We start from the raw sequence: 26,990 nt of genomic DNA on the forward strand, positions 1-26,990 counted from the left end.
CTGTCCTTTTACAGCTCCAAATTCTAGATTCTTCAGAAGTGCTTTAAGAGGGTAAGAGATGACTGAACATTTCAGCTCTTTTATACAATTAAGTATATAAAACCAGGCCTTTCATTTTCTGAACCTAGCCCAAGCCATCCATTTTCTCAAATGCATGGAAAAGAGTTTTCTTAAGAGACAAAATTTAATTTGTTTGGTATGTGTCACTATCATCAGCTCAGTATAGGTGGGTGATGGTGAAGATTTGTAAGAGCTATTTTTCACATCACCATGTAATAGAGATGAATACAGCTGAAATTTAAAAAAAAAAACATAAAGAAACCAAAAAGTAAGAATGCAACTCCTTTTATCCTGAAGCATTTGTTTTATACTGAAATTTTGCTGAACTGCATGCATTTCAGGATTGCATGTTTGCAACACTTTTTATTAAATATCAGATACAGAAGCATTTATCTTCTTTTTAAAGATTGTACTTGTGGACAAATTGAGAAACTCAAAAATTACTGTCACCAAGACTGGTAATATCTGCACCAGAAGAGCAACAACTTAAATACCCTGAATCCAGCTGAATACCTTCACTTAGATGTTTTTCCAAGCACAGTCCTAAAGCATTCCCCTCCAGTAAAATGCTGCCTGAAATAGGCATGTTTTTTTTGTCTTGAATTCTAGCAGGCTTATCCTACTTTTAACAATATATATTAATACATATTAATTAATATATTCTATCAGTATTGCTTACCTTGAGATGTCCCCCCAGTACCACTCTGCTTCCTGCAGAGAGAAACTGGAATTGTCCTTTATTCCATTTGTATTGACTGGAGTCATTGGTTTTGGGGGCTTTGGAGGAAGAGCTGGAAATTAAAAACAGATTAACAAAAGGTGAACAGGAGAAAATAATCACTAAACTATTAATGAAATATGACAGTAAAAAACACAAGAGAAAGTGTGCATCTTGAACTCAGCTTTCAAGCTTTCTGGAACCAAAACTAACTTGTAATCTTAAAGAAAGTCTGAATTCAACTGCTCCACTGTAACCTGAGATTTTTTTAGTATCAAACACTTGCTTCAGGCAGGGGGAAAGTAAGGAGTATGAGGAAATGTGAGTTTTTGTTAAAAGAAGACTGGTGCAGGCATGACTACAAGGGCAGGTGCCGCCTAAAGCTCCAAACAAATGACAAAGGTGTATTGTGTTTGAAAGCCACAGCCTGGAGAGCACTGGACACCACTGTGGAAAAACCCCAGTTGCATAGGGATCAGCAGTCCTGAAGCCAACCCACAAGAGCAAACAGGTGAACTCTTCAGAGAGAAAAACACTGCCAGAGAGCAGTGGTGGCTGGGCAGGGCTGTATCTGTCATAGACCTGAGGCTCATGTTTCACACTGGGTTTGTCATTTAGGCTCCTGTTTGGAACAAAGGCTGTGACTCTTTGAGTACTCCAGGACATGAGGTGATAAGGGAAGGGGACACGGGAGGTTAGATAACTGTCAGAGTGCCTGCACTGCTTTGCGTAGCTGAAGTGTTTACCACAGGAAAGGGGATGCCACAGATGCCCAACAGACAGGCAGAACTGCACACCTGCAGGGCTGGCACATGCCTGCCCAGAATTCCCCTATCTTGAATTCATGGCAAACTTTCCTGGCAAACAAACAAACAAAACAAAACAAAAAACAAAACAAAACAAAAAAACAAAACAAAACAAAAAAAACCAACCAAAATAAAGCAGGCTTTTACTTCCATTCTCAAAATAGGTTACATAATGTAAGGGCATACAAGACACCAAAGCTGTTTCTGTTTGGCCAGTATTTGCTCAAACAACTTTATCATAAATCTGACTGTAAGCCCCGAATCAGTAATTTAGCAGCCACAGGCATGTCCATGTACTGGGAGAGACTGGTCTGTGAGCAGAAATGTATTATACATTTTCTTTGGGAAAGGTGTCCTGAATGCTCTCCCCCGTTTTGCAAAGACCGGATGCTTCATTAAGAACATTGCCACTGAAAATGAGCGTTTTTAGGCATTTCATGAGTGTTTTACAGAGGGACAGGTCACATTTGCATTCAGAGGAAGAAAGCAGCTACACACACTGATTTGCTGCTAGCATGTTTCTAAGTCAGAGCCTGAACATCTGTGCTCCCAGCCCTGTGCCCTTGCCATCAGATTACACAAGCACAAGTGAGCAGGCCTGACACAGTGACAACAGCCATCTTTCAGATGCACAATCCCCGTGTATGCACAGAAACACAAATAAAGGCAGCAGAAAGAAGATTTTGATCTCCAGCTTCAGCACCAAATGGCTTAGCACTGAGAGGTGTGCTACTTGGCACCATCCAGCTGCTCACCTCCGAGCCACACCTCCCACATTAAAGAAGAGAAAACAGGCTTCCAACTGCAGTTCCAAATACCATTCCATGCTGAATATCCAACACAGTAACTTCACTGTTCTCTGACAAACCAGTAGATGCTTTAATTGAGCCAATCTAAACTAAATCTGAACCTTGACCCAGACGTTTGCACCCTGGGGTTGCTGACCAAACACCTGATTCAGATAGCAGCATTCATTCTGCGGGACCAAGCATTAAACCGTAGCATACAGGTTCTTTTTATGGGGCGAGCTGGGAACTTTCAGGTGTGCACACATCTAGTGAGGCAATAACAGGTCTTGTTGTAAAAGGAAGGTGAAAACCTTCGGATTCAGTGAAGTAGCTTCCTGGTTACGAAGCTTCAGTTACTCCTAGCTCAACTACTACGGTTGTTTGTGTAGTGCACAAGTATTTGCACAAAGCACCATTGAGAGCGAGGCATGGCTCCAGCCCTACTTTGCTTGAAGCTCCCAGCCCCATCCAGGATCAGAGGAACACATATCCAGGCTAAGCCTGTAGAAGCAATTGTATTCACCGTGCTGTTCCATCTCCCCCAGTCAAAGTTCCTGAATTTAAAAATGTCATCAGGTCCTTCTTGCTCCCAACATCACATCTGGGACAGGACAGCTACAGCAGTTCTGAGTCTCATTGGTGTCTGCACATTACAGTACATCTGAGTTCATAAAACCTGTAGATTCACTCCAGAATCTTTTGTAGGATCTGAGTCATCAAAAAGCATATTAAGTTTTATGTAAAAAACACACAAGAGTGCAGAGTTCTTAGAAAACTGCACCAGCACCTACAATTATTTCAATGGGACTTTCAAATTAAAGCCTGGACATATAAACAACTTCAAGGTATTCTACAGTGTAAAAAGCCTGTTTTACACTGGTAGTAGGGGCTTCCCAGAAGGGGCTTTCAAGTGTTCTCTAGAGTATTTGAATACTTCTCCAGCCCTCCTTGTAAGATTAGGTCTTGCTCCTTTATACCCTGTGGGATTATTTGGCAGCTTTGTCAGGGCTCAATCCAAAGCACTGGGTACAGAAAAGCAAATTAACAAAGACCAGAAAGGTAAGGAAAGGAGTTTGGACTCAAAGCACTAGACATTACACTAAGTGTCCCTGCTACAGATGGGAGTTACTCCTTTCCCTTAATAGGGAAATATCAGTTCTCACTATCAGGACATTGCCTACAGAACTTCATTCTTCATAAGAAAACTGGAAGGAAATTCTTTCAGGGAGAAGAATAAGGCTTGGACCAGTTCCTGTAAAACCTGACTCATGGAAGCCAGTCCTTTACACAATAGACTTTTGAAAAATGCTTTTTAATAGCTTGCACATTTCAAAAATACAAAACTATTTGCAAGGGTGGATCCTGTTCCCAAAGAGCTATGTATCTATTTCTTTACTTTCAATGCTTTGAGCTCTTTGAGTCATAATAGATTTTCCCCTGTACTGGATACAGAACCGGGCCCTTGCTCTTGCTTTATCCCATAGGCCAACATGCTCATCCATTTCAGCATTTCTTGGCTACCCTCTCAGCCCACAGATTTTAGTCTGTACTAAATGGAGAACACTCACAAAGGTAGTTTAAAAACCTCACAGCCCAGCCCCTGTGATGACAAAGGGGAATATTTTGTAATAGCATGGCAAGTCTACTGCAACAGAGTAGCATCCACCACACTGCTGCTCTCATAACACTGGCCCAATAGGTTGCTGGAAGAGGCATCCTAAAGAAGTTTTTGCTTAGTATATAGATGGTACTAACAACCCTGCTAGGAGATATCCTGTGCTGTTCCTATGAAAAGCTAGAGGGAGCGAGCCTCAAGGAGTCCACAGATTTTGATTTTAAATTCAAAATAATCCAGTTTTAGGTACCTTACTCAATGAATATTAGAGAGCTAAAATGCTAGAGTAAAGTAAGATAAGACTAGCTTGAAGTCAAGAGAAATGCTTTCAAGAGCAGCCGTGTTTCTTTCCATGTCACTGAGTCCAATTCTGATGTAGCCACAGGCACGATTTTACTTTATCTCAAAACCAGCTCTGATTAAAGTGAGTGATCCTGATGGTTTCTTGCCTCCTTTTTCCTGGGAGAGAAACACTGATCACAAGTGATTAACAGCACAACAGATCTATCTGTTCTAATGAAGAACTTTCTTTTTGCACCAGATACACAAGCATCCTTCCCGCAGCATGTCTCTAGGACAGTTTTGGAGAACAGATCTCTCCAAACCCCAAGAGGTGACAGCTCAGTTGTACCGTTCACTCCCACATGAGAACATTCCAAAGATCAGGTTCTGCTCTCAGTGACTGCCTGGCAGTGAGAGCAGACTGGCTCTCCCTCATGCATTCATGGGCATATCTGGTTTTAATTCCTTTAGCAACTCTAGTTCCCCCTTTCTAGCTTTCCCAGGCAGACTATCTTGAGCTAAATTCCAATCCCAGCTCAGTGTCACTTAGAAGGGAGAAATAAAAATGAGCTGGTGATGGAGCAGAGGGATGGCAGCCAATGTGTGCTGGGTACAGGATGGGATGTTGCTAACGTCAGGCCCCGAAGGCTGCTGTGCCCTTTCCAGCAGGTACCTTCAGCAGAGCTGCCCCCACAGCTGCTGTGCAGGGACTCGGAGAGAAGAGCTCATGGACTGGGCTCTGCCAAAGGTCACTTTGGGATGCTTTCTTGACTGTGCAGAATTGTTTTCTGCAAAGGTGACTCGTGACTTTAACTGAGTTGACTCTCTGAAACTCAAAGCGCCTCCAACACCAAGGGAAGCAGGAAAGCTGGCAAGTGCCTGAAGTCCAACACCGCTGTATTTCTTTTAAAGTCTCTCATAAAGAATCATGGGCTGTATTAATCCTGAATTTAACTGCTGTGAAGTAGGCCGTGACTACAATGAGATACACACGTTCCCCAGTAAGGTTTTGAACAAAAAAATTTACAAGTTTACATGAGCTAAGAGCCACCCAGCCCTACGCGTGAGGGTTTTCAATGGCACAGATTCAGGAGTAAAACAGGAAGAAAGCCTCAGTTATCCAAGTGCTATATCCCATGCAGTATCCAGTCAAGCAGGCTGTTTCTTCTCTGGCTGCAGTATTTGCATTAAAAAAAAATCAACCTGCCAGTTAATTAAACTCTCATTTTCAGTTTTAAGGCAGATGCCACTTAGTCTAAGAACGGCTCCACAACCTATTTCTTCCACTATTTTCCAAGAGCTTTAAGCCAGACTTTAAAAGCACAGGAGGTTTAAATGCAGCATTAAATCTACCTTACTGTTACAAATAATAGCAACTACCAACTACTCTGATAATGTCGATTTTAAGTCCCTCAGCACTTCCATGGGCTTGTTTACTAGCCTTCTTTCTGATAATCTCAATCTACTCTCTCCCCACACTGTGACAAGCAGAGAACAGATCAGAGGATTTCCAAGACAGTTCCTCAGCTTCAAAAAGGCTGATGTACAGTAGATACCGTGCGAACTGTAATATAAAGCTCTACAAAGTGTCATTGCTATGGAAACATGCAAGTAATCTGTGGTTAGGCCAGCTAACATTTTAATGACATAGTCCTTGAGGACAGAAGGGTTTTCCCTTTGGAGATACAGATGAAGACTTGCAATGGAAATGCAGGATAAAAATTTCCCCCCAATATTTAACTGCTCTCTGCCATCTTACCCAATTTCTCAAACACTCTTCTCAATTTCTCTAACACATTTTGGGCAAAGCCTCAAAATCTTTCCCTCCCTCAGGAGTCCTGTAGTCATCCCTGTTGCATGAGAACCCCTTAAAGACATCTGTGAGAAAAGCATAGTCTTCTACAGAGGTTTTCCAGCTGACAAAGAGGAGGGTCAGGCACCCCTGCTGACAGCAGCTCATTCCCCACCACTGGCAGATAAACGATCCTGGCAGCTCCACATCTCACTGCTCCTGCCAAGACCCCTTTTGCAGAGCATTGAGCACCGATGCCCTTCGAAGCTGTCCTCCCTCAAAGGGCAGCTAATGTGCATGGAGAACTGCTCTGGGAACAGGCAAGGAAGCTCCTTGATGGAATTATTGCTGGCCACAGAACCTCAGGCATGCTCACATTTTCACCCTCCTCCCCCAAAATAGGCGAGATGCCAAGGAGTAAGACATATTCAAAGAATTGAAGTCTTTCAATATCTCATTACAGAAAACAGCAGACAAGTTGGCAGAAAGCCAGACAGGCTTCCAATGAAAACACTCCCATTATAGCTTTGCTTGTGTTTCTATGAACTTTCATAAAAAAAAAAAACCTTTAAGAAATATTTCAGCATTTATTAATTGGCTTCTTTGATAAAGATCTGTTTTGTTTGAAACCCCCCCCAGATATCCAGCCCTCTCCCACACCTCCCAATCACTGTTTCACCTCCTACAACCTGACAGGCTTCTGCTGCACTCTGTTCCTCATGAGCATCCACAGCTACTGTACAGGTTAAAATATTATCTGCTCTGGGACACCTGCAGAACAGGGGACAACAACGGCGTGTGAAAAGGCTAGATCAAATTCAGCATTCCTTTGGGAATTTCAAAAGCATCTCTCACTACTCTGCAAGCCCTATTACTTCATGGGCTGAGACATGAGAAATGGAAGATGTTCACAGTCAGATAAATGACATGGGGACCTTTGACTTCTGTACCAAAACACAGCTCCTCCCCTTCATTCCAGACTTTGCATGAAGGTATAAAGCCAATAAAACCTCAGCTTCCCAATTATTTTCACTGCCCAAAGGAAAACTGTCTATCTTCCAACCCAGAGCCCAGTGTAACTGCTGCAAAGCTACAGCAGTGTCAGAGGTTCCACAATCAACAGTGTTGAGGTGACTGTCCCTAACTTAACATGAGGAAGATAAAAAGGCTAAGTCCTCTTTCACCTACCAGGCATAATTAGCACACTCTTAATGAACAGGAAAGGTCTTAGAACTTTTGCTGTGTTTCACCACTCAAAGGTTATCACTACCCAGCATCACATGCCTGGCTCACATAAGGAAGGAATAATTTTATCACGTAGACAGCAGGCCCAGGCTTTCACCAGCTCTGGATGAAAGTCCATGACAGACATTTTATTGCCATTAAAATTTCAGCTATTCAACAAGAATATTGTACTTTACAGTATCAAATGTCAGGTCTAGAAGACTATACAGCAAAAGTAAATGCGAAGTGCAAGGAGTTTCCCTTTTTGCTTTCTAATTAAAGCAGCTCCTTATCTGCCTTTACAGAAGACACAGCCACTCCTCCACCGGCAGAGTCTTTAAGCCACTATTAAAAGTACTCTTTGGTCAATATGTGGGAATAGATTTTTTGACAAGAGCAATGAAAACACAAAAATCAGAATAAGCAAAGAACTGAAGTGACTGAGAACAAAGAACTGGCTTTTCATTGTGGAAGACTGGGAATGAAGTCAGGCCAGCTGACTTCACAGAAGTGACAGCTATGACAGGAGACATACCACAGCCAAAAGAAAAAGATCTTTTAAATAAAAACTAATTTTAAATCATAAATAATTTAAATAAAAACAGCTCAGGGCTGTTTCCCCCAGGTATTTCAAAGACTAAACATCCATCCAGATGTCAGGTACAAACCTCACAGGGGATCCAATTCACAGAAATAATTGGTGCTACTGAGAAGTTTGCTGCACAAGAGGCTACTTAAAAATAATAATACAGCTGCAAATGCATATGATTCTTGCTGCTCTAAGCAGCATTTTATTTCAGCTTACCACTAGCTCAATCTTTCAGAGCAGTATGTAAAGTTGTTCCTCATAGAGTACCTGTCCTTGCGCTATGTCAAACCATTTCCTAGTTACTAAAGTACAAATATTTCAATGCTGCCTAAATAGCTAAGGGTGAGCTATCTAAATCAGGTGTTTCTAAATCCAGAGTCCAGAAGAAATTTGAAAGTAAAAAAGTATTCAGAGTGAATCTGTTGTACATTTTGTCATGAGTCATCTTCTCTAAGAACCTTGATCCTGAAGGAAGCTCCACTGAGGCAGAAGTCCCAATCCACGGGATCCCACACAGTGCCTGCAGCAGAAGGGGAGTTCAGAGAAGATATGGAAGTGTCAACCCTGGCCATTGTTCATGCTCAGATTCAACCTCCTTACTCAGTACATGGTGATCTTCAAAACATTTTAATGAAATCCATTTCAGAGCAGCAGCTTGACTTCTCTCACTGCCCCAAAACTTATCAGTGAGACTGTACTGTACCCTTCAGAACTGAAAGGACCTTAAACACTCATCTCATTGATTCAAGCTGCCTTGTATCCTTCAAGAGGCACTCTTGGAGACAGAAGATGAATCAGCGTAACAAAGCCAAAACTGCCAAAGACTTCTAATTTACCACTTGGGAGCAGTTCCTTGAGGGCCAATGATGTAGATTCTGACAATGTCCCAAGGACAACTACATAGGGCAGAGCAGCAGGAGTACTGACAGCCTGGGAAATTCAATTGCAATGCACAAATTCAGGCTGTAACAGACAACAGAACTTACAGGCATAATAATTGTCAATGAACTTCTCATCCATTTTACCTCTAAGACATTTTCCTGGGACATGTGTTGAGTACAAGCCTTACTGCCCACAATCAAAAAGCCCCACACATCAACAGTGGGCCAAGTCCCCCCCATTACAGTAAATTTTCTTGAACTCCACTGCAGCAGCTGTAGCTTCAGGGGTTTTGTTGACATTTTTTAAGGGAAGGTATGCAAGGAAGGAAAGAATTCCTCCAAAAGAAAAGATGACTGTGTGCAGCATCAGATTTTAGGGACTCCAGAGAAAATTAGGATGAGGCTACAGAAGATAAAAAACCTGAAAAAAAAAAAAGGCTCCAGTATTCTTATTTCAATGGTTAAAGGAAGAAACTAATAGACAGTTAATAAAAAGAAAGGATTATGTTTGGAAGGGGGAAAATGACCTGAAGTACAAAAGACACAAAGTGACACTGAAATTATTCTGTAGCAAATGAACACACAATATTAAGGAGTAGATTGGTATTTTTATAATTCTTCCAAACCTACCAACTTTTATGCAGAGAAATGTGATGTTTCTGAAGCCATATCTAGATGTGGCTGTGTGTCATCTTCAGGGATATCTGCTTTTAGAAGTAACATTCCTATGAACTACCACTAAAAATCACAAAAACGGGTAGAACTCTGGGTGAATGCTGGAAGCAGTCACAGGCTGAAGCAGCTGAAGCATTTCATCTCCTCTTTCAAAGTGCTCTGGATGGAAGGCATCCATCTTGAGTGCGCTGCTGCGCTCGAAGCCAGCGAAGATCCTGGATCCTGTTCAGCCACAGGAAAGCTTCAGAGCTCATTGTGCTTCAGCATCAGGATTCACCAGGCAGCTGGTTGGTGTCCAGCAGGGCAGCTGGAGTCCTTTTTGGAAAGGGCTACAAGAGGCACCACCTGCACTTCGCCTTTGTTTTTTTTTTTATTGTATGAATCTTTGTAAAGGTCCCTGTATACAGACACTTTTCTTCAGAACTAGAAAAACATAAGATACTGGAATATATTCACTGGAACATTGCAGAATCTTTGTCTAATGAGTAGAGGACACAGCAAACATGAAGGCTAATGAAAACACCTTCTAAAGAAGTTACATCCACTCACACTGTTTGGGGACCCAGCACCAGCTCATTGCTGTAGTTTATACTATGTGGGAAAATGAATTCTTGCTTACTTAGCTGTTGTGAAGACTTTAACCTGTCAGAAGAAATGAGATAAAAAGCAGAAGAAAGAAAGACAATCTGACTCATTTCCATAGGGGCTCTTAGTACATGAGCAGAGATTGTTCCCTAAACATTATTCAGCAACCTACTTTACAAAATGACTTTCCCAAAAAATCCAGCTAGAACACACCTATTGCTTTAATGGGACTGAAGTTCTACAGCAACCTGTTTCAACAAAGTTAACAGTCTTTCTGACAATAATAAAGCCTAAGCTTTAAAACACACAGGGCATGCTGATAAAAGTATTCTTTATTCTTCTCTAGCTCTCTGCCCAAAAAGTGACTCACTAAACAACCAACATGAGGTGATGTAAGGCAACCAACTGCATTCAGTCCTGGGTGCAGATGTGTATGACCAGCTATGCCTCTGTTTTCCCAAGCTGTAGAGCAAAGATAAGCACAAATAGCTTCAGTCTGGAATAAGATAATCATGCAGGCAATGGCAAAGACAGAAGACAACTCTGCTGTTTGGAAAAGCAATAGTCCCCACAGAAAACTCCAGGAAGAGTTTTTTCCTTTTAAACACGTGAGACAGAAGGGATACCATGTTTAACTCCTGTCAGGTACAGGAATCATGCAATACACAGAACTGTTTGGAGCAACAATTGCAGAAATAACATTTTCTGCAAAAGCACTTGCTGAAGAACTTTGTTTCTTCTCAGAATGTCACCTCATGTTTTAGTGTGCATAGGCCTATAGTTTTGATAGCACAGAGCTGAAAGATTCCCTTTAGCAAGTTTTGCGTCCCCAACTATTTCTACATAATCTGAAACCCAGTGATAAACACAAATGTCAGCCTTTTAAGGCAGGCTCTCTCATCTCAAGTAAAACAGCATTTCACTTTCTATTAATGATGCCATTTTTTGTGGTCATGTATTTAATTGAAAGCTGATGAGTGATATTTTTTAACAGAGCCATCAAAATTAAAATTAAACGCAAGGAATGCAAAAGCAAGCCTAAAAGTGCAATCAGAAATAAAAGAATGGTTACAGAAGTCATTAAATAAAAAGGCCAGTAGAGAACTCTAGGTGAAACATGAACAAAATAAGCATTTTGCACCACTGTCCTCATAGAAGCTGAGATTCCAATCCAAACAATTTTCCCAGATATGCAGAATACAGTGACCATGCCTTATTCCCTGCTCTGCCTCAAATGAGCCTGCACAAACTTCCCTTCTGTAACAGGGAAACTCTCAATCCCAAACATCTGCTTTTTGAAATACAATTTCCAACAAGACTTAAATTTGCAAAAAAGACAGTGGAAGCTACAGTGCTGTTGTTTTGAATACATGCACTAGTAGAAGCACTTTTTTTTTGTTTTAAGATGTGCAAGAACAGAACTTTGCTTTGATAAGCTTCTGGAGTCAGATAAGCTGAAGGACAACACTGACAACGCTATTCAAATTTGCATCTGTTCTCCCACTGGAAAACTAGTCAGGCATAGACAGGCAGTGTTCACCTACATCTGGCTACTGTGTACCACAAACCCAATTTGAAAAGCCACATTCAGTTTCCACTGTAACACTGATAATGATACAGCACGTCTAGTATCCCAGTAAACACTGCCCTTGAGCTCAGAACCCTGTGTTTTCCAAATTACAATTACAGTATCACTCCCCTAAAATAGGGGTTGTCAAATTATATATGAGAAGAAAATAGAAACTATAACGAATAAATACAGTCTTTCCCTCGAATACTTGGAATACTTGTCTTACTCATACACTGGCAGTGCTGCTTTTACTAAATCAGACTAAACTAAGTGGTCCACAGATTATTGCTCCTCCCATTTAATTATTGAAAGATTTTGTAGCAACAGCATCATTACAGCCTATGAGGCAAGGCAAAGTACTGTTCTTAAAAAAGACAGCTGGATCAAGTTATAAATGTAGTTGGTCATATTTCAGGGTTCAAGCAGGTAGCTTCCATATAGCTTTAGGTCAAAGAATTATTGTACTATCTGCTCATAGACAGAGCCCATTGTGCATTAGGAAGCCTACCTTAAACTTGTGGTATTCTTCATAACCCACACAAAAAAAAACCTAACTTCTAATTTGTAGTTGAGCCAAATATCTTTGCTGACATCTGTATCAGAAACCCCAGCGGAACACTCTTACTGATTTTCATCCAACTGCGACAAAATGTATTCAGTGATTACACATTTTATCACCAACACAACTGATAATGTATCCCAGATCTACACAAGGAAAGACATTATTTAGCCATTCCAAGCAGAAGTGAGGCAATGCACAGGTAGTGGTACTTTAGATACTCTGGTAACTTTTGCAGTCATTTGAAATCCTCTGTTCAAAAAGTTATGGCAGTAGCAACTTTTTGCAGACCTAAACTGGTGATGTCAAATCAACTAAATTCAATCCAGAACCTATTTTCTTATCTTCTCACATAGCAAGACCCACAGCAACAACAAACATATGAGTGAACCCTTGACAGTTTCCTAATGCCAGAGCCAGTGCACGATGCTGCTACAGCCACAACACTCTAACTTCATCCATCATTAGAAAGTTGAGAAGCTGCTATGTTAGCTATATGCAAGTGATGACCCCAGTTGTGTCTTTAGATACTGAAAGTTACTGTTTGCATGTTGCCATAAAGAGATCCTCCCTTACACCAGTGATGCACGTATAAATGCAAAATAAAATGTAAGCAGGAGGAAAAAGCATGAGGTAACAGGAGTTACCCTTCTGATTGTCATCACTGTGGCTCCTGTGTTAGCTGTACTGCTCTAAATTATGCTTTGTGAGGCTGGCAAAGCTGCATCCCTAGTTCCACCACTCTGGGAAAACTGCCCCACTCCTACGTTTAGGATGGATTAAAGCCTAGCAGAGCTTGCAGTTCCTTATTGCCTGACTGCTTCTGCTCGAGTTGAGAAAAACTCAAGTGAGAGAGAGGTGTTATTACTTTCATTACTGGACTTTAGAGCAAACCTTGTAGCAGAGAGGCTCCAGGACCTGCTTTGAACATGCATTTACACCTACAGCCCCGAACAGCAAACACAAGCACACTGATAAGCTGGTGCAGGTGCACTGAGGCCTGACAGAAGCTCTGGCTGCGCTGCAGGCTGCCTGCCATCACCAGATTTTATTTCTGCATTATTATTGGGCAAGGCTAAGGTGGGTATTAAGACGGCCTGCCAAGATAAATTAAAGGTCTACTGGCCCTTAACGAGAAGCAGTATCCCCACCCTCGGCTGGGAGGTTACGGGTGACACCGCACATTATGTTCACCTTGCTTTTGTCTTCTGCCTCAAGTTTAGACGCAGTAAAATGTGATCAGGGCCAGTCATGCGTGAGCCCAGACACTCGGCTCCCGGGATCCGCCAGCGCCCGGTGCTGCGGCACAAAACCCAACCAGGGATCTCTCGGCTCAAGTTGTGGGAACAAAAGAGCTCTCCGGGGGCTGCACATCCCTGCCCCGGCTGCTGCCGAGGGAACGCTGCCACCACTTCCAGGAGCCTCCCAGGAGCTCCGGCCACAGCACAGGGAACGCTGCACCGAAAACCTTCGCAAATTTTTGTTGGGACTGGGCCAAATTGAGCTGCGGTTGTTACCGGGTGCAAACGCAGTGACTTTATCCCGAGGCATGCCGACTGTTTAAGCCTTCCAAATAAATTCTTCCACACTCCCCTTGGGGATGACCTATCATCCCAGGCCAGAAAATGCTTTCCTACCCTGCCTTTGGACAGGGAGAAAGCAAACCCCCTCTGCCACACTGTCCCTCCCCCACCCCCCCGGCAATTTAAAAGTTGCAGTTCCACGAAATCAGGACATACACATGGGGATTATCCCATGCATCATTTCCAGCTCTGGCTCGTCTAGTTTAAAAATATGAAAGATAAAAGTTGCTGAACACTTCAGGGATCAGCCTGTAACACGAAGTCCTTTTGCTAACTGGTGTTTGGACTGTGCAGATCCTTGATCCCTGACAAGAGGGCTCCAGTGATGGAAGCATTGGCATTATTAATGATAGAAGAGCTGCTTCTTAATGTAAACTTTGAAAGGCTTCCTAAGAATTTCGCATGGCCAAATCCCTGCAGAAACATTGGAAAGTTGTTTTCTGACCAGTTCAGTTTGTCCAGCCCCTTTTAGCAGGCTCCTTGTACCTTGTACTAAGCCATTCAAGGTGCCTTTTTTTTAAATAAAAGCCCCACAGTCATTGCTTTAAATCAGCTACAATGGGACTTGGGTTTTTGTTCATTTGCAAGCGCACACAAATACTTACCTCGTGAAAAGTTAAAAATCAAAAGTATTTACAAGAAAGATGTCCTTTAAAATGCACAGAAGCAAAGTGATTTGACTGAACTTTAGGCTTTCAGGAGTAACATCTAAAAATAGTGTCAGCTATGCAAGAATTTAACGAGTAGTGGCCAGTGCTGTTTATCTGAGAGATCTGTTCATTTTTAAAGCATCAGAATTACCAAAAGAAGCAAATACAGGTCCTTGAGATCCAAAAATCTCAGGATGATCACCTCCTCCTGTTTTAATTAAAGTACCACATACCTCCAGAGAGAAAAATACAGCTCACTGCTGAAACAAAGAGAATAAACCACACTTGCAGATACATGCAACAATTCAGTCACAGGTTGAAAAGCACACTCTCAAAGTACGCGCCCCATAAAAGACACCACGTAGAAGTACTTATTTGCTATCAATTTCTCTGCAGGCTAAGACTTTTGGTGCATATTTTACTGTACCTTCTGTCTGTACAGATCAGAGACCTGAGAAGATAAAGGTCCTTTATAAAAGACCTTACTGCTTCAGCCTGACTCTTACAGGTATAGTTTCACCAGTACCCATTTACGCTTACTTTAATTCATTTACCAAAGAAAGACTCAACCTCTCTTCCTCACAAGCCTTCCCTCTCTCTTCAGACACAAAAGAAACTTTCTGCCCATCTAAAAACTTCAGGCAAGCAAGGGATAATACATTTCCCCATTTTCAGCACTAGCAATCCATGGAAGGGGGAGGGAAGAAAAAGTGCATCAAATCCTTTTGAACAAGGTTATTAAGCGTTATCAAAGTAACTGCGCCTCCAGGGATGGATTCCAGCCTGTTCCCAAGTATTATCACCCGCCCCCCCCACACCAAAACCCAGCGACAACATACACCTCATCTGTCACTGCTGGAAAAGAGCTGGGGAGAAAAGAGTCTTGGAGACTGTAAAAGCGATTAAACTGGAACTGAATGGAGGTGGGTAAATCACCACCATCAAAGTGTTACAGGCACATAAAGGCACACAGGTGAAGAGGATAATAAAAGCGCTCCTCTAGGAGCAAATACAGACGAAATATACGCTTTTCAATAATGTTTTCAAAAAAGGAGACACGGGAGAAGGGCTGCGAGCAGCTCTCCTCTTCCTGCCTCTTTCCATCTCCCAAAAGGCATCATAAATTGCTCGTATCCTCCCACCTCCCCCACAAAAACAAAAAACAACAAAACAAAACAAAAAACAGTATTAAAATACTTTTGCCCAGGAGACGGTGAGCTCAAGTCCCTGGGAAGTTTACTTAAAGTTTAGCTACAAATATTAATTTTCGCCTCCCCCCTCCCCCTCTCCTTTTATTTTAGAAGGGAAAAAGTCTGCAGGAGGAGGGAGGGCAGGGATGGATGGCAGTCCCCGTGCCGCTGCCAGAGGTGCGGGGGCAGCTCGCAGGCTTCAGCTCCCTACCTGGAGGGTCCATTTCAATGTAAAATATCAGCTCAGTGGAATAGGGCATCATCACTTCCCTCCAGTCCGTGTCATCGCGGTCCATATCCCACACCGTGTTGTACATCGCGACAGCCAAGTCCCGGCAGGGTTAGAAATAAGAGGTTGGATAGCTCGGCTTTTAATCGAGAGGTGGGAAAAAATTTAAAAAGGGATTTTAAAAAAAGAAGAAAAAGAAAACAAAGCCGAGAAGGATTCACCTCCCTCTAAAATAACACTTCTAGCAAAAAAGAAATAAAAAATTAATCGCAAAATTAAACTTAAAAAAAAAAAAGCCTCCACGCAAGTCACCTCAGCAGCTGCCCTGCAGGAACTAAAGATAGGTAGTTATAACATATATAGAGAGTGCTTCTTTTTTTGTTTAAAAAGACACCTTTCCATAGAAAAGCCACTTTCCTGAATTCTCTCTAGAAATCGCCGTTTTCGGGATATTTTTAAAACACAAGCCAAACAAGCCCCCCACAGGAAAGCCGGGGGACGGTGGGAAGCAGCGGATAAAAAGGGGCGATTTCAGTCTCTGGATGAATTCTTTTCGCCGGCAGAGGACGAGAAAGGAGGCAGCGGCGGCGGGCAACAATACGGGCGGGCGCGGAGCCCGAGCGGGGCGGGCGGCGCTGTGCCCGCGGTGCGGTGCGCGCCGGCGAGGCTGGGTGCGCGGGGCTCAGCGGCGGGCGGGCGGCCCGCGGCGGGGCCCGCCGTGCCCTGCTGGCGGCGCGGGGCGGCGGGCGGCGGCGGCAGCGGGCGGCGGGGCCGGGCTCGGGGCGGCCGCTCTCGGTGACATTTTAAGCGGCTCTGAGGGGTCCGGCCGCCGCCACCCGCCTCTTGCCGGGGACCGGGCCACGCCCCCCCGGCGCCAGGGGGCGGGGCTTCGCGCCGGCTTTTTAACCCCTTGGAGGTGAACGGGGCTGTGTGTGAGCGGGCGCTTCCACAAGGCGAAAAAAGGGGTGGGCAAAAAAAAAAAAAAAAAAAAAAAAGACATAAAGGGGAAACGTCTCTCTTCGCGCCGGCGAGACAGACCCACACAGAAAGCTTAGCATACAACAACAGTCTGCTTTCCCCGTTTTCTAACTTTCACCCACTTCGCTTTCGCCACTTTTCTCGACGCCTTTTCGTAGCGCCCCTCCCCGTGCTGAGGCGCGCAGTGGAGGTGGTAGGTCCCTTGCTGGCCGGCCGCCAAGGGGCCGCTGCCGCGGAGCACGCGCGGGGGGCGGGGGGAGCGGAGCGCAGTTGCCAGAGCTGCTGCCTTTGTCTGAGGGAGCAGAGAGCGCCGGGATTGGCAGAGGACTGCGGGCGGCCCAGCCAATCAGCGCGCGGCGGGGCCGACCGGCTCGATGGCGATTGGCCGCGAGCGCCGGTTACTAAGCGGGACAAAGGAAGGCGAGCGCTGAGGCGGGAGCGGGGCTCGGGGTGACCCGGCCCCGCTCATCCCGGCCCCGGGCAGCTCCCCGACACCGCCGGCCCCAGCGCTGGCCTTGGGGTAGACGCCTCCTGCCCCCGCCCGGAGCCGGTTGCTCCGCAGCGCCGGGGCTACCTGCCGCCCTCCAGCCCGGGCCGGGATGGGGCATGCGGCAGACCCGGGCACAGGGGAGCCTGTGCAGGTAGAGCCCCTGGCCCCATCCCCGCGGGAGCCTGTCCTGGCTGACCTCTCAGCCGCTGCACTGGCCACAAAGACGGGCGGCTCTCCTCCCTCTTCTGCAGGGCCCTGGCAGCTGCCTGCTGTGTGAACCACGTAATCCACGCAATAACCTGCCCATCTCAGAGAACACCATAACTAACGAGTGTGACCCTGGAGAAAAGCCCGACGCGCTTTCTAGTGACATAACCAGCGGGGGGAGGGGAAAAAAAAAAACAACCCAAACCACAGGCAAAGGCACCAAACTGGATGCCCGTCTCTCGCTAGGTTTGGGATAAGTCTGAGCTGCAAACACACCCGAAATGGAACCTCAGCCTGCCTGGCAGCCACATCCCGATGGGCAGCCGCAGCCCGCAGGCACCGGCGGGAGGCAGAAGTGCAGCCAGCTCGGCTCTCAGCCTCCGTTTTGGCGCCGCGAAGCATCCTTGGAGAAGGGCTGCTGCTGAGAAATTAAGGAAGAGTCCTTTCCTGAAACTGCCAAGCAGTGCAGAGGCACAAGGATGGACAATACCTTGATCTCCTGTGGAAATGTCAGGGGATGTTGGAAAACCCAGCACTGAAGTTGTCTGCTTTATTTGCACTTCAAAGCGTAGAAGAGCAAGTGTCGAATAATTTGTCCTGCTCTGGCACTAGGCAGCAGCTCCTGAAAAGACCCTCCCGGCTTGGCTGAACCTTAGGGTGACTGTGACATTGAATAACTGAAAGGCTGTACCCGATGGAAAAGTTTGAGGGAAGATCTGAAGTTTGCTGATATATCACAACTTCCACAGCAATCAATTTAGAGCAGCCTGCTCAAGGAACAGAGCTCCGTGAGGGATGGACAGCTGCAGAAGAGCACCGGGCTTTGATTCAAGTCACTCGCTGTATATAAATTAATTTTATAAACCCATCTGCAAACTCTGATTAATCCACGATAGCCAGATATTATTCCTTTTCTAACTTTCTAATTAAATTATTGAGCTGATACCATGTACCAGCTCCAGCTTCTTCAAAGGGAAATACCCTCCTTGGAAGCACAGCTGGCTCCCCCAGTGAAATTTAACTTGGTGCTTTGGGCCCAAGCAACCATCTGCCCACTGGCAGGGTGTGTGGCATCCCACAGGGGTCGGGCTTGGGTGGAGGTACAGAAGTGGATGCTGCTTTGCAGGCCCTTCAGAGCTAAAAACTGGGACTGTGGTCCCTATGGCAGCCCCCAAACTTAGATTAGCTTCTCTGGCAGAGAGGGGGGAGGAGGCAGAGTCAGGTTGAAATTCATTTTCCCCCTTCCTGCACCTCATTATAAGTTCCACCCACATAAGACCTAATTACTTGGCTTTTATGCTGGCAAAGTGGATTTCATCCTTGCTGGTTCCCATGGTGGTTGCCTTCATTTTCATGGCGGCACTGATGGTTACAGCTTATTGATGTTTTCACTTTAGTGATTTAAAGCAGAATACATTTTGTTATTAGCACTGGTTTCTCTCATTGCTGCTTTAATCAAAGATGCAATTTAAGGCAGAGGATTGTGTGTAATGGTAAACAGTAGGATAATGCCTTGAGAGAACAGAATATTAATGTGTTTTTATTTCTCAAAACTGTGCTTATAATTTACCCAAGATTGCTTGGCCCCCAAAACACACGTATGGGGTGCTCCCTTTCCTACCACACTGCCTGCCTTGCACCAGGGATGAGCATGGTGTGCATGTGTGTGTGCCCAGGGGGGAGAGGGAGGCACATGTGCTGCCTTACACACTAAACCCCTCTGCCTGTACCTCTCCTCCACAGGCACAAGGTCTGAGCATTGGAGAGCAGAGACAAAGCCGGGAGCACGCTGAGGGCTTGGGGATGCTCAAGGTCTGGGAGCGCTCTCACTGCCAAAACCTGGCCATGCAAACCCAATGCATCACCCCAAGACAGGAAAAGCTACGTTCAAACACTGAGAAAAAATAATGGTGATCTGGCAGTGCCTGAGCAGAGGTCAGGGTGCTGGAAGAGGGGACCTGGTGCCCCATGCTATGGCTGAAAAACAAGAAGTGAGCCCAGTGCCTGCTGCTTTCCCGACATCCCGTGTCGACGGCTGTGCATTTGCTCACTTTCCTTTCCCTGGATCTGACAATTTGCATTTCAAGGCAAGATTAAATATTGAAGTTTTGAGCGCTTCCATGTGCTTCAGGAGGAGCTGAACAGACCTGCATTGGAACAGACTGAACACAGAAAAGCCATTTGTGCCAAACTGCTTGGTTTCCTCTTTGCCGAGCCATGATAATGTGATATCCGACAGCTGAATGTAGGCCACAACAGGCTTTTATAGTTGGAAGGGCTGGATGAGGGAGGGGGGCTGAATCCACAGTGCTGTCAGCCAAATGCACGAAAATGATGAGAGACTTTTGGGGCAGGCTGGAGACTTCTGGCCACTCCTGAGATACAGATATTAACTGCACTGTTAGCACAAGCTCAGGTCCTGCTGGAGGGGAGCTTGGAGAAGGTAGAACTGCATTCACATCAGTAAGGACGACTCCCTGGCCACCAGTGATGCTACATGAAATTACTGGCCTTCTGCTGCACAGACACTGGATTTTTGGAGAATGCTGTGTCTGGTGGCCAGCTTCCTGCAGGGGCAGCCACACCTTGCAAGGAACAGCACAAGAACAACCAGTTACATCCGTTTGGTTTAGTTAACAGATTCTGCCCGTGTTTCTCAGCTCCTGATGATGAGGAGGTGAAGGAAGGTGGGAGGTTTGTCTGCTTTGGCTTTGGTGCTGCTGCTGGGGTCTCAGTGTGGCTCAGTACACTGCAAACCAACCCTGGAGCTTGCTGGTAGGAGAAGAGGTGTTGGGAATGGCAGAGGTTCCATCCTGCCTTCCTGAACCACAGGGACAGTGCAACACCATCTTCCCCTTCAGTTGTACAGTCTGAGCCCCAAAAGTACCACAGAGACCACAAAGCATTTGCCACAAGATGAAAAATACCCCCTGCAGGGGTGAAGCAGTAGCAGTTTTCTTCCCTGCATCCTCCAGAACCTTCATGTGAAATGTAATGGACATTTTTAACAAGGACTGTGCTTCCTCTCTCTGCTTTATAGTAATTTTATGTCCCAACAGGCTGCAAAACAGTTGCCTCACTCCACCCCAGATGTGGCCACATTTCTGTGGTGAAGAAGAACTCTGGCAAGTGTACCGAAGTCGGGTGCTTTGGTTTGAAAATTATACATTGCATTAAAAACCTGAATTAAAGAATAATATGTGGTCTGCAAAAAACGTTGAAATGAAACACTCAGTGTTAGGAAGTGTCTTATTTACAGCAGTGAGAACAGCTTGTGCCCTTTTCCCTCCCCTGTCCACTGGGTAAGGAAAGAGTTTGAAATAGGGGCTAATGTCCATAAAGGTTGGGACACAAGGCATGCACATAGAGCTGAGCTTGCAAGGAATCATACATTAGGCATTTCCTAACTTAAAAGCACTTGGCTTTGCATTGTAAACAATATTCTTTTAACATAGGAAATGACATTAAAAAAATAAAGAAAAAGTTCTTTTAAATAAATGTCTACAATTAGGTTGTTGCAGCTGGAAGGTATTCCTCCGCAAGGCTTGGGCTGGCCTTTCCTCACTGCTCCAGAGGCTTCTGCCCAAAAAATTGCAGGAGTAATGGTCTGGGATGGAAGCAGAAAGCTGCTCTCCTGCAAGGGGAGAGGAGGCATGTGGCTTTTGCAGCTGGACAGTGGATGCCAGCCCTGTGCTCTGCACATGGATGTCTGGGATGGGCACATCTGCACCTGGAGGGTGCCCGGGGATGGACGAGGGGGTGGGCACGGGGGGGTGAGTGAAAGGACACGCTGCACTGAGCTGTGCTGAATTGCTGCTTTGGCAGACAGCACCGGGACAGCTCTTTAGAAAGTTCACGTTCAGTTATTGTTTTGACAGGCTGCCAAAATTTTCCTGAGGAATGCAGGCAGCAGAAGGGAAATGGTGATTTTCAAACTTTTTTTTTTATAACTCAGCCAAACCAGAATGGAATTTCATGGGAAAAGTGAAAGGTACATCTCTAGCCTCGGGGCATCGTTGCTGCCAAGTTTCAGGGTCTGGCTACAAACAATGGAGGTGTCGGAGCATCTCCAAAGCGGTGCACCCTTGCACGCACTCATGTTTGCTCACGCACATTCACACTTACGCTGGAAGCATCTTCTCTAATGGTTACTGCTCCCAGAAAACTGACATTAACCCGCAGCGCTTTAAAAAAACTATGCGTGGTGTAGAAGCCGGCGACAAAGCAGCTGATGAAAGGTTTGCGACCTGGGAGGACACTTGGGTGCTCTCCCCACCCCAGTCCTGGCGTGCAGCCAGACATAGGGGCACTTCTTCTCTCCACATGCTCTTCACTAGGTCACACCCGGAGCCACGGAGTATTTTTGCAGGTCTTCCTACCCCTAGGAAGAGCAGGAGGTTGTGAGCTCCCCTCCTCCTCTTCCTCCTCCACAGAGGGAGGAGAGCAGCCGGTGAGCCGGGCTCTAGCGCTGCAGCACCCCGGGGTCTGCGGGGCTGTGGAACCGGGCTGGGGAACTGCCAGTTACCTTATATTTTCCAGTACACTAATTTCTCTTGTCATCTTGCCAGTGACAAACAGAGAGAGTTAAACAGCGCAATCCATTAAAGAAGCAGCCTGACAGACCGATTGTTAAGGGTTTCAGCGATCCCCATTTACACAGGCTTGAAAAAAATTTTGCCTCGAGCAGCTCCAATTACAGAATTATCGGACCACACTCTTGTCCCTTTGTGCACTTCGCATCTCTGTCATCGTTCCAGGCCTCTCTCTATTAGTTGCTTGGAAATGGTGAGCAAAATGGAAGGAGATTTGTAACAAGTTCAGAGAAATTAGAGGAGGGAGAAAGTGAAAAAGAGAAGCTTCTTCCCTGATTCTAATGTCCTAAACCAGGACGCTTTTAAAATGTAACACTGTATAGGAATTTAAAATATTTTCCACTTCCTCTATTCATGCTTTAATGCACAGGAACCACTTGCTTAGATTCTGCACACCCTCCCCTCCCCAAGGAATGTACAATAACCGCTCTGTAAATTCCTCAGGTCTGATTTTAAGAGGTACTGTAGAACCTTATTCATGGAGGAAAGAAATAATTCCAATACCTTCCTGCAGTAACTCTTTTTAATAAACATGGCAGTATATGTTTTGATCCCAGCCAGTGATGCAAGCAGCAGGAAGGGGAAGTCAACAGTACCTCTAGGAAAAGTGAGGTCTCAGCACTGCTCTGCTGACATCCCCACTTGGTGACCTTCAGGTTTGAAAGTGGCACTATTCCCCATAAGAGGAATTCTGAAAAGCCCAGAGGACTTTTCACTTCCGCAAAAGCAAAAAAGCAAAGCTTGAACTCTGTAGATTTGTTATTATTATGGGAAAAAAAACCCCTCAGCACAATTGTTTCCTTACCCTAGAATGTAAAGCTGAAGGGTTTCCTAATCCTTCACCTTTGGCTAAGTGAAGCATGGTCCCACATGATGCAGCAGCAACATGATGTGGACATTATGCCCCAACCCAGTGTGGCATCACCTATTTTTTCTTCCAGCAAACTCTCCCATTCCTGGCCTCTCAAACAATTTTACCATCCCTCTGTCAGTATTATCCTGGTAGCAGTACCCTCATAAGTCATCAATATGTGAGAACCTCCCCCCTTTCCTTGCAGTGGTGATCATCTGCTTTGGCAGGGAGGGAAAGTGGGCAAAGCCACCCCTGGGCAATGCTGGAGGAGGCTGAGATCGAACTTCAGTCCTAATGCACCAGGGAATACTGGCTTCCCTCTGGCCCAAAACAGAAGGAAGTTTCTCATGGCTGAGCCCTCAGTCCTGCCATGCAACTCCTTTGCTCCCATCCCTTTCCCTGGGATTTGGTGGAACTGACCAGTCGATTTCTCTGTGTCCAGGGAACCTCACTGCAGCACATCCATACTTGGAGCTCTGCCCAGCTGCAGGAATGGAGACATCCCACCGCAGATTTTGTGTGGAGAAAAACCCCCATAACAACCCAGGGAGCTCTCGGGGGTATTGAAAAGTCCTCTCATTTGTTATTAATCACTTAGGCCAAGAACTCAAGTGTCGGCAGTGTGTTGGCCAGGGCTGTTTTCCTTGCAGTTATCCACATGCAATTCATGCCTTGGAAAATGACCCATTTACCATCATGCATTGTTGCTTAGCTACACACGCTTTCCCGCTAAGTTTTCCCAAATGGAAACATGGCTCTATTTGCTTTGGAGATCATTTTCCCTGGCTTCCTCTGCTTTACAGTAAATAAGCATAAGAAGAAGAGCCTCTGAATGCTGAGTGGAGAAATAAAACAAACAGCGCGGTATAGGGTGAGCATTTGAAATCCAGCATGTGAATGCAATGCCTTCCTTGTCCAGCCAAGGTGATAGGCAGGGAGGGTTTGAGCAAAGGCAACTTGCAGGTCAGGTTCATGAAGACCTTTTTTAATCTGTCCTTTGCATAAAGGTTCTTTCCCTGCTGAAGATTTCCAAACAATTTGGGTGAATAATTCTTTGTTCCCAAGAGAAGAGTATTATTTCCCTGGAGGACAGGTGGGACTTAGGGGCACCAAGAACTCACTCCATGTATCTGCTGCCATGCCTGCCTTGTGGAATTCTAGGTATTTTCTTGAAACATACAGTAAAACACCTCCTATATACCTGCAAACCAACACGCTACTTTGTGCCACTAGATAAGACTTTATACATCAAACCCCAACATTTCTCACATTCACTAAGTCTTGACTACACTGTCATAGCGTGTGGTGCTCACTGGCTGGCAGATCACCACTGCAGCATGAAGTTCAGCTTCCCAGCACACCAGGTAAATCTTTGGGCTGTTTGTTGGAATCCTGAGCCCACCAGTGCCCATGCTGCGCAGATGTACTCAAAACATGCAACAAATCCAGGGTTTTTGAAAAGCACAAGCTTTACAGCCCATGCACAGTGGGACTGCACAGCACATGTTCGCTTGTGTCCTGGGATCACTGGTCTTGCTCAGCATGTGCCTTAGGGCTGAGCTGTGCTGGCTTGCTGCTTGTGTCCAGGACTTCCACATGTCCAGCAGCTCATCTGTTCCTCATGGATCAGACAAAACTTGCAACATCTTCAGATTTTACTAAGGACAAAGCTTTTGGGTAAAAAGGCAGCCAAGTCTCTCTCACAACACAGGTTAGTAGAGAATTCAGTGGAAAACCTTTTGTTTCCTGGTGCCGTGAATGTGCTGGGCACAGCCATCAGCTGCCGGAGCTCCCAGAAGTGGGATGCTCTGAAGGGTGAGCTCTGTCCTGCCTTCTGCTGACAAAGCATAAAATGCATATTGTCTCTAACAGAAAAAGGAGAGAAACAAAGTAAATCATGTGATGCTGATTTACCTGAACTAGGGTTTAATACAACAGTTTCCAGGGTGCCAGAAAGTGAAGAGAGATATTGTACCTATGCAAAATCCCGGCCGGTGGGTTGACACATCCCAAACACTGCGCTCTGTGAGAGCTTCCTGCACCTGAAGAAGCACCTTTACTCCCCTGTCGCTGGGAAGCTCTTATCTTGCTTTGACCAAGCCTACACAATAGAGCTTTGTTTTGGGCGATACTTCCCAGATGAACGGCCTGTTAGAAGTGCTTTGAGGAATTAAATGAGTGAAAACAGTAGCAGTGGGAGAGGGAGGGGAAGAGGAGAAAAACTTGCTGCTGCACTACAGGAGGCGAAGTCGGGAACACCAAACCCACTAAATAAGGAGCTGGGATCTATGTCAGACTGAAAAAAGCAAATGTGTGAGCCGGCTACCTGCCACCAGAGACACCTCATAACAATGTCTCAGTCCCAAAGCGGGAATCCACTTCACTCTCCCCTGTGTCCCTGCAGCAAGGGTGGGCTGCTATTGCTTGCAGATGCTGCCCAGGTCTGTGGTGCTCCAGCTCCCAGCTCCCCCCACACCAAGCTTAGGCACCTCATCCTCATGGTAAGGCCTCCTGACCCCATCTCTCTGCAGTGGGTGTGTTTCAGGACAGGCATTCTGAGGAGCCCAGCAGGTGATTTTATCAGACAGTGTGTCCCTTCCTTCCCTTTGCCATTGCATTTCTGCAGCTGAGGCCAAATCCTGCTTCTTGCAGTTCCCTCTGGTCTCTTTGGTTGATGGGAGATGCCAGGTCTTTCTTGCCCTGGGCAAAGGATCGCTCTGGCTCAGTGCAGGCTGGACTTAGGTCCTGGAGCTGAATCAGACCAAGGGCAGTTTTCACGAATGGAAATCCCCCTGGTTTTATTGTCTTTGAAGCCTAGAAACACCTGCCTGTTGCTCAGGGAAACAAGGCAGGCAGGATAAGGGTCTGGCAGCACCTCTGCTTTGTTCTGTGTCCTTCCTGAGCACCCTTTGGAGCCCAACCTTGCCAGCACCCTGTGCCCCCAGTGGTTGGTTAGGAGTTGGCTGTGTGAAAATCAAACATCAAAGGGCTCTTCCAGCAAGGGCTATTTCCACATCAAATGCCTACCTCCAGTCCTGAGCCATTGGGGAGAGAACACTTCATAAAAGGAGAGGGAAGATTAATATTATTTTTCAAAAGTATAATGGGAGGTTTCCACTCCCCAAGCACTTCAGAGCTGGTTTTTGCACAAAGCCAGAATAACTTCAACCCCAAAGGAAAAAGAAAAATACATAAGAGGAGTTTTAAAATGCCTGAAAAAATAGTTGGTGTGAATAGACATGTTCAGGTCACTGTCACTTTAGGGGCTGGGAGCGGCTGCTGCTGGGAGAGCCTGACTTTCCATAGGAATGTGTGTCCTCCATCCTCACTCAGAGCAGCAGGTTTGTTCTGGATGCCTGCTTGAGCACAGGGAATCGGGGAGAGCCAAGGACAGGCTGTCAGAACTGCAAACTGGTGAGAAGAGGAAGGAGAGGACAAGGAGTAGAGAAGATGCTGGAATCACTCTGTTGGGCAAGTGGAACAGGAAAAGCCCGCTGTGAAGTACAGCCCTCCCTGAGCCTCTCCCAGAAAAAGGCAGCACGAATCCGGCCAAGCGACGGGCTGGCAGCGTGCCTGGAGCGTGGCATAGCTCTGCCTTGGAAAGGCACCTGCAGCCTCAGCATCTTCCTTTTACAAACATGCCACAGCATCACGGGGGAACCACAGTCCTGCAGCCTGACAGCCAGTTTCTGCTCTGTGAGCATGAGCCATTGGGCCAGACGGGTGTATGAACGATTATTTGATCATTTCCACTGCAGGAACCAACTTGACAAATATCTCCGATTCACAAGCTTGCAGTCTGCTTCTGAAAAACCAGACCAGGAGCAAGCTTCCACCCTGGAAAAATTCCTTCCCTGTGTCCGCTGTGCATCCTTTCCCATGCTGGGAAAGGTTGGGCCAAATGCAGAAGGCACCACAGAGCTGGCAAAGCTGCTCTGGGGCAATGTCCCCAGGCTGGTGGGTCAGGGGTGGCAGGGCTTGGCCCCTGGGAGGTGGTCTGTCCTTGGGTGACTTAGTGCCTTGCTTGTTTTCTTGGTCATTCAGTTTTGCTAGTGCGTACCTTACCTTCCTGTG

General features: G+C 45.8%; 1 protein-coding gene across 3 annotated transcripts in view; it reads right to left on the reverse strand.

The window, feature by feature from the left end:
- PIK3R3 (phosphoinositide-3-kinase regulatory subunit 3) overlaps nt 1-16,428 on the reverse strand; it is a 32,626-nt gene extending 16,198 nt beyond the window's left edge. For all 3 annotated transcript variants that reach the window (XM_062497859.1, XM_062497858.1, XM_062497857.1), the window contains exons 1-2: nt 15,779-16,428; nt 740-851 (exon numbers count right to left, since the gene is read on the reverse strand). In XM_062497859.1, the coding sequence (XP_062353843.1) occupies nt 740-851; nt 15,779-15,884 (218 nt within the window). In that variant the 5' untranslated portion in view covers nt 15,885-16,428. The remainder of the gene's footprint in view (nt 1-739; nt 852-15,778) is intronic.
- Between the last annotated feature and the right edge of the window lie 10,562 nt (nt 16,429-26,990).

The sequence above is a fragment of the Cinclus cinclus genome, chromosome 8 (assembly GCF_963662255.1).
Source record: "Cinclus cinclus chromosome 8, bCinCin1.1, whole genome shotgun sequence".
Lineage (NCBI taxonomy): Eukaryota > Metazoa > Chordata > Aves > Passeriformes > Cinclidae > Cinclus > Cinclus cinclus.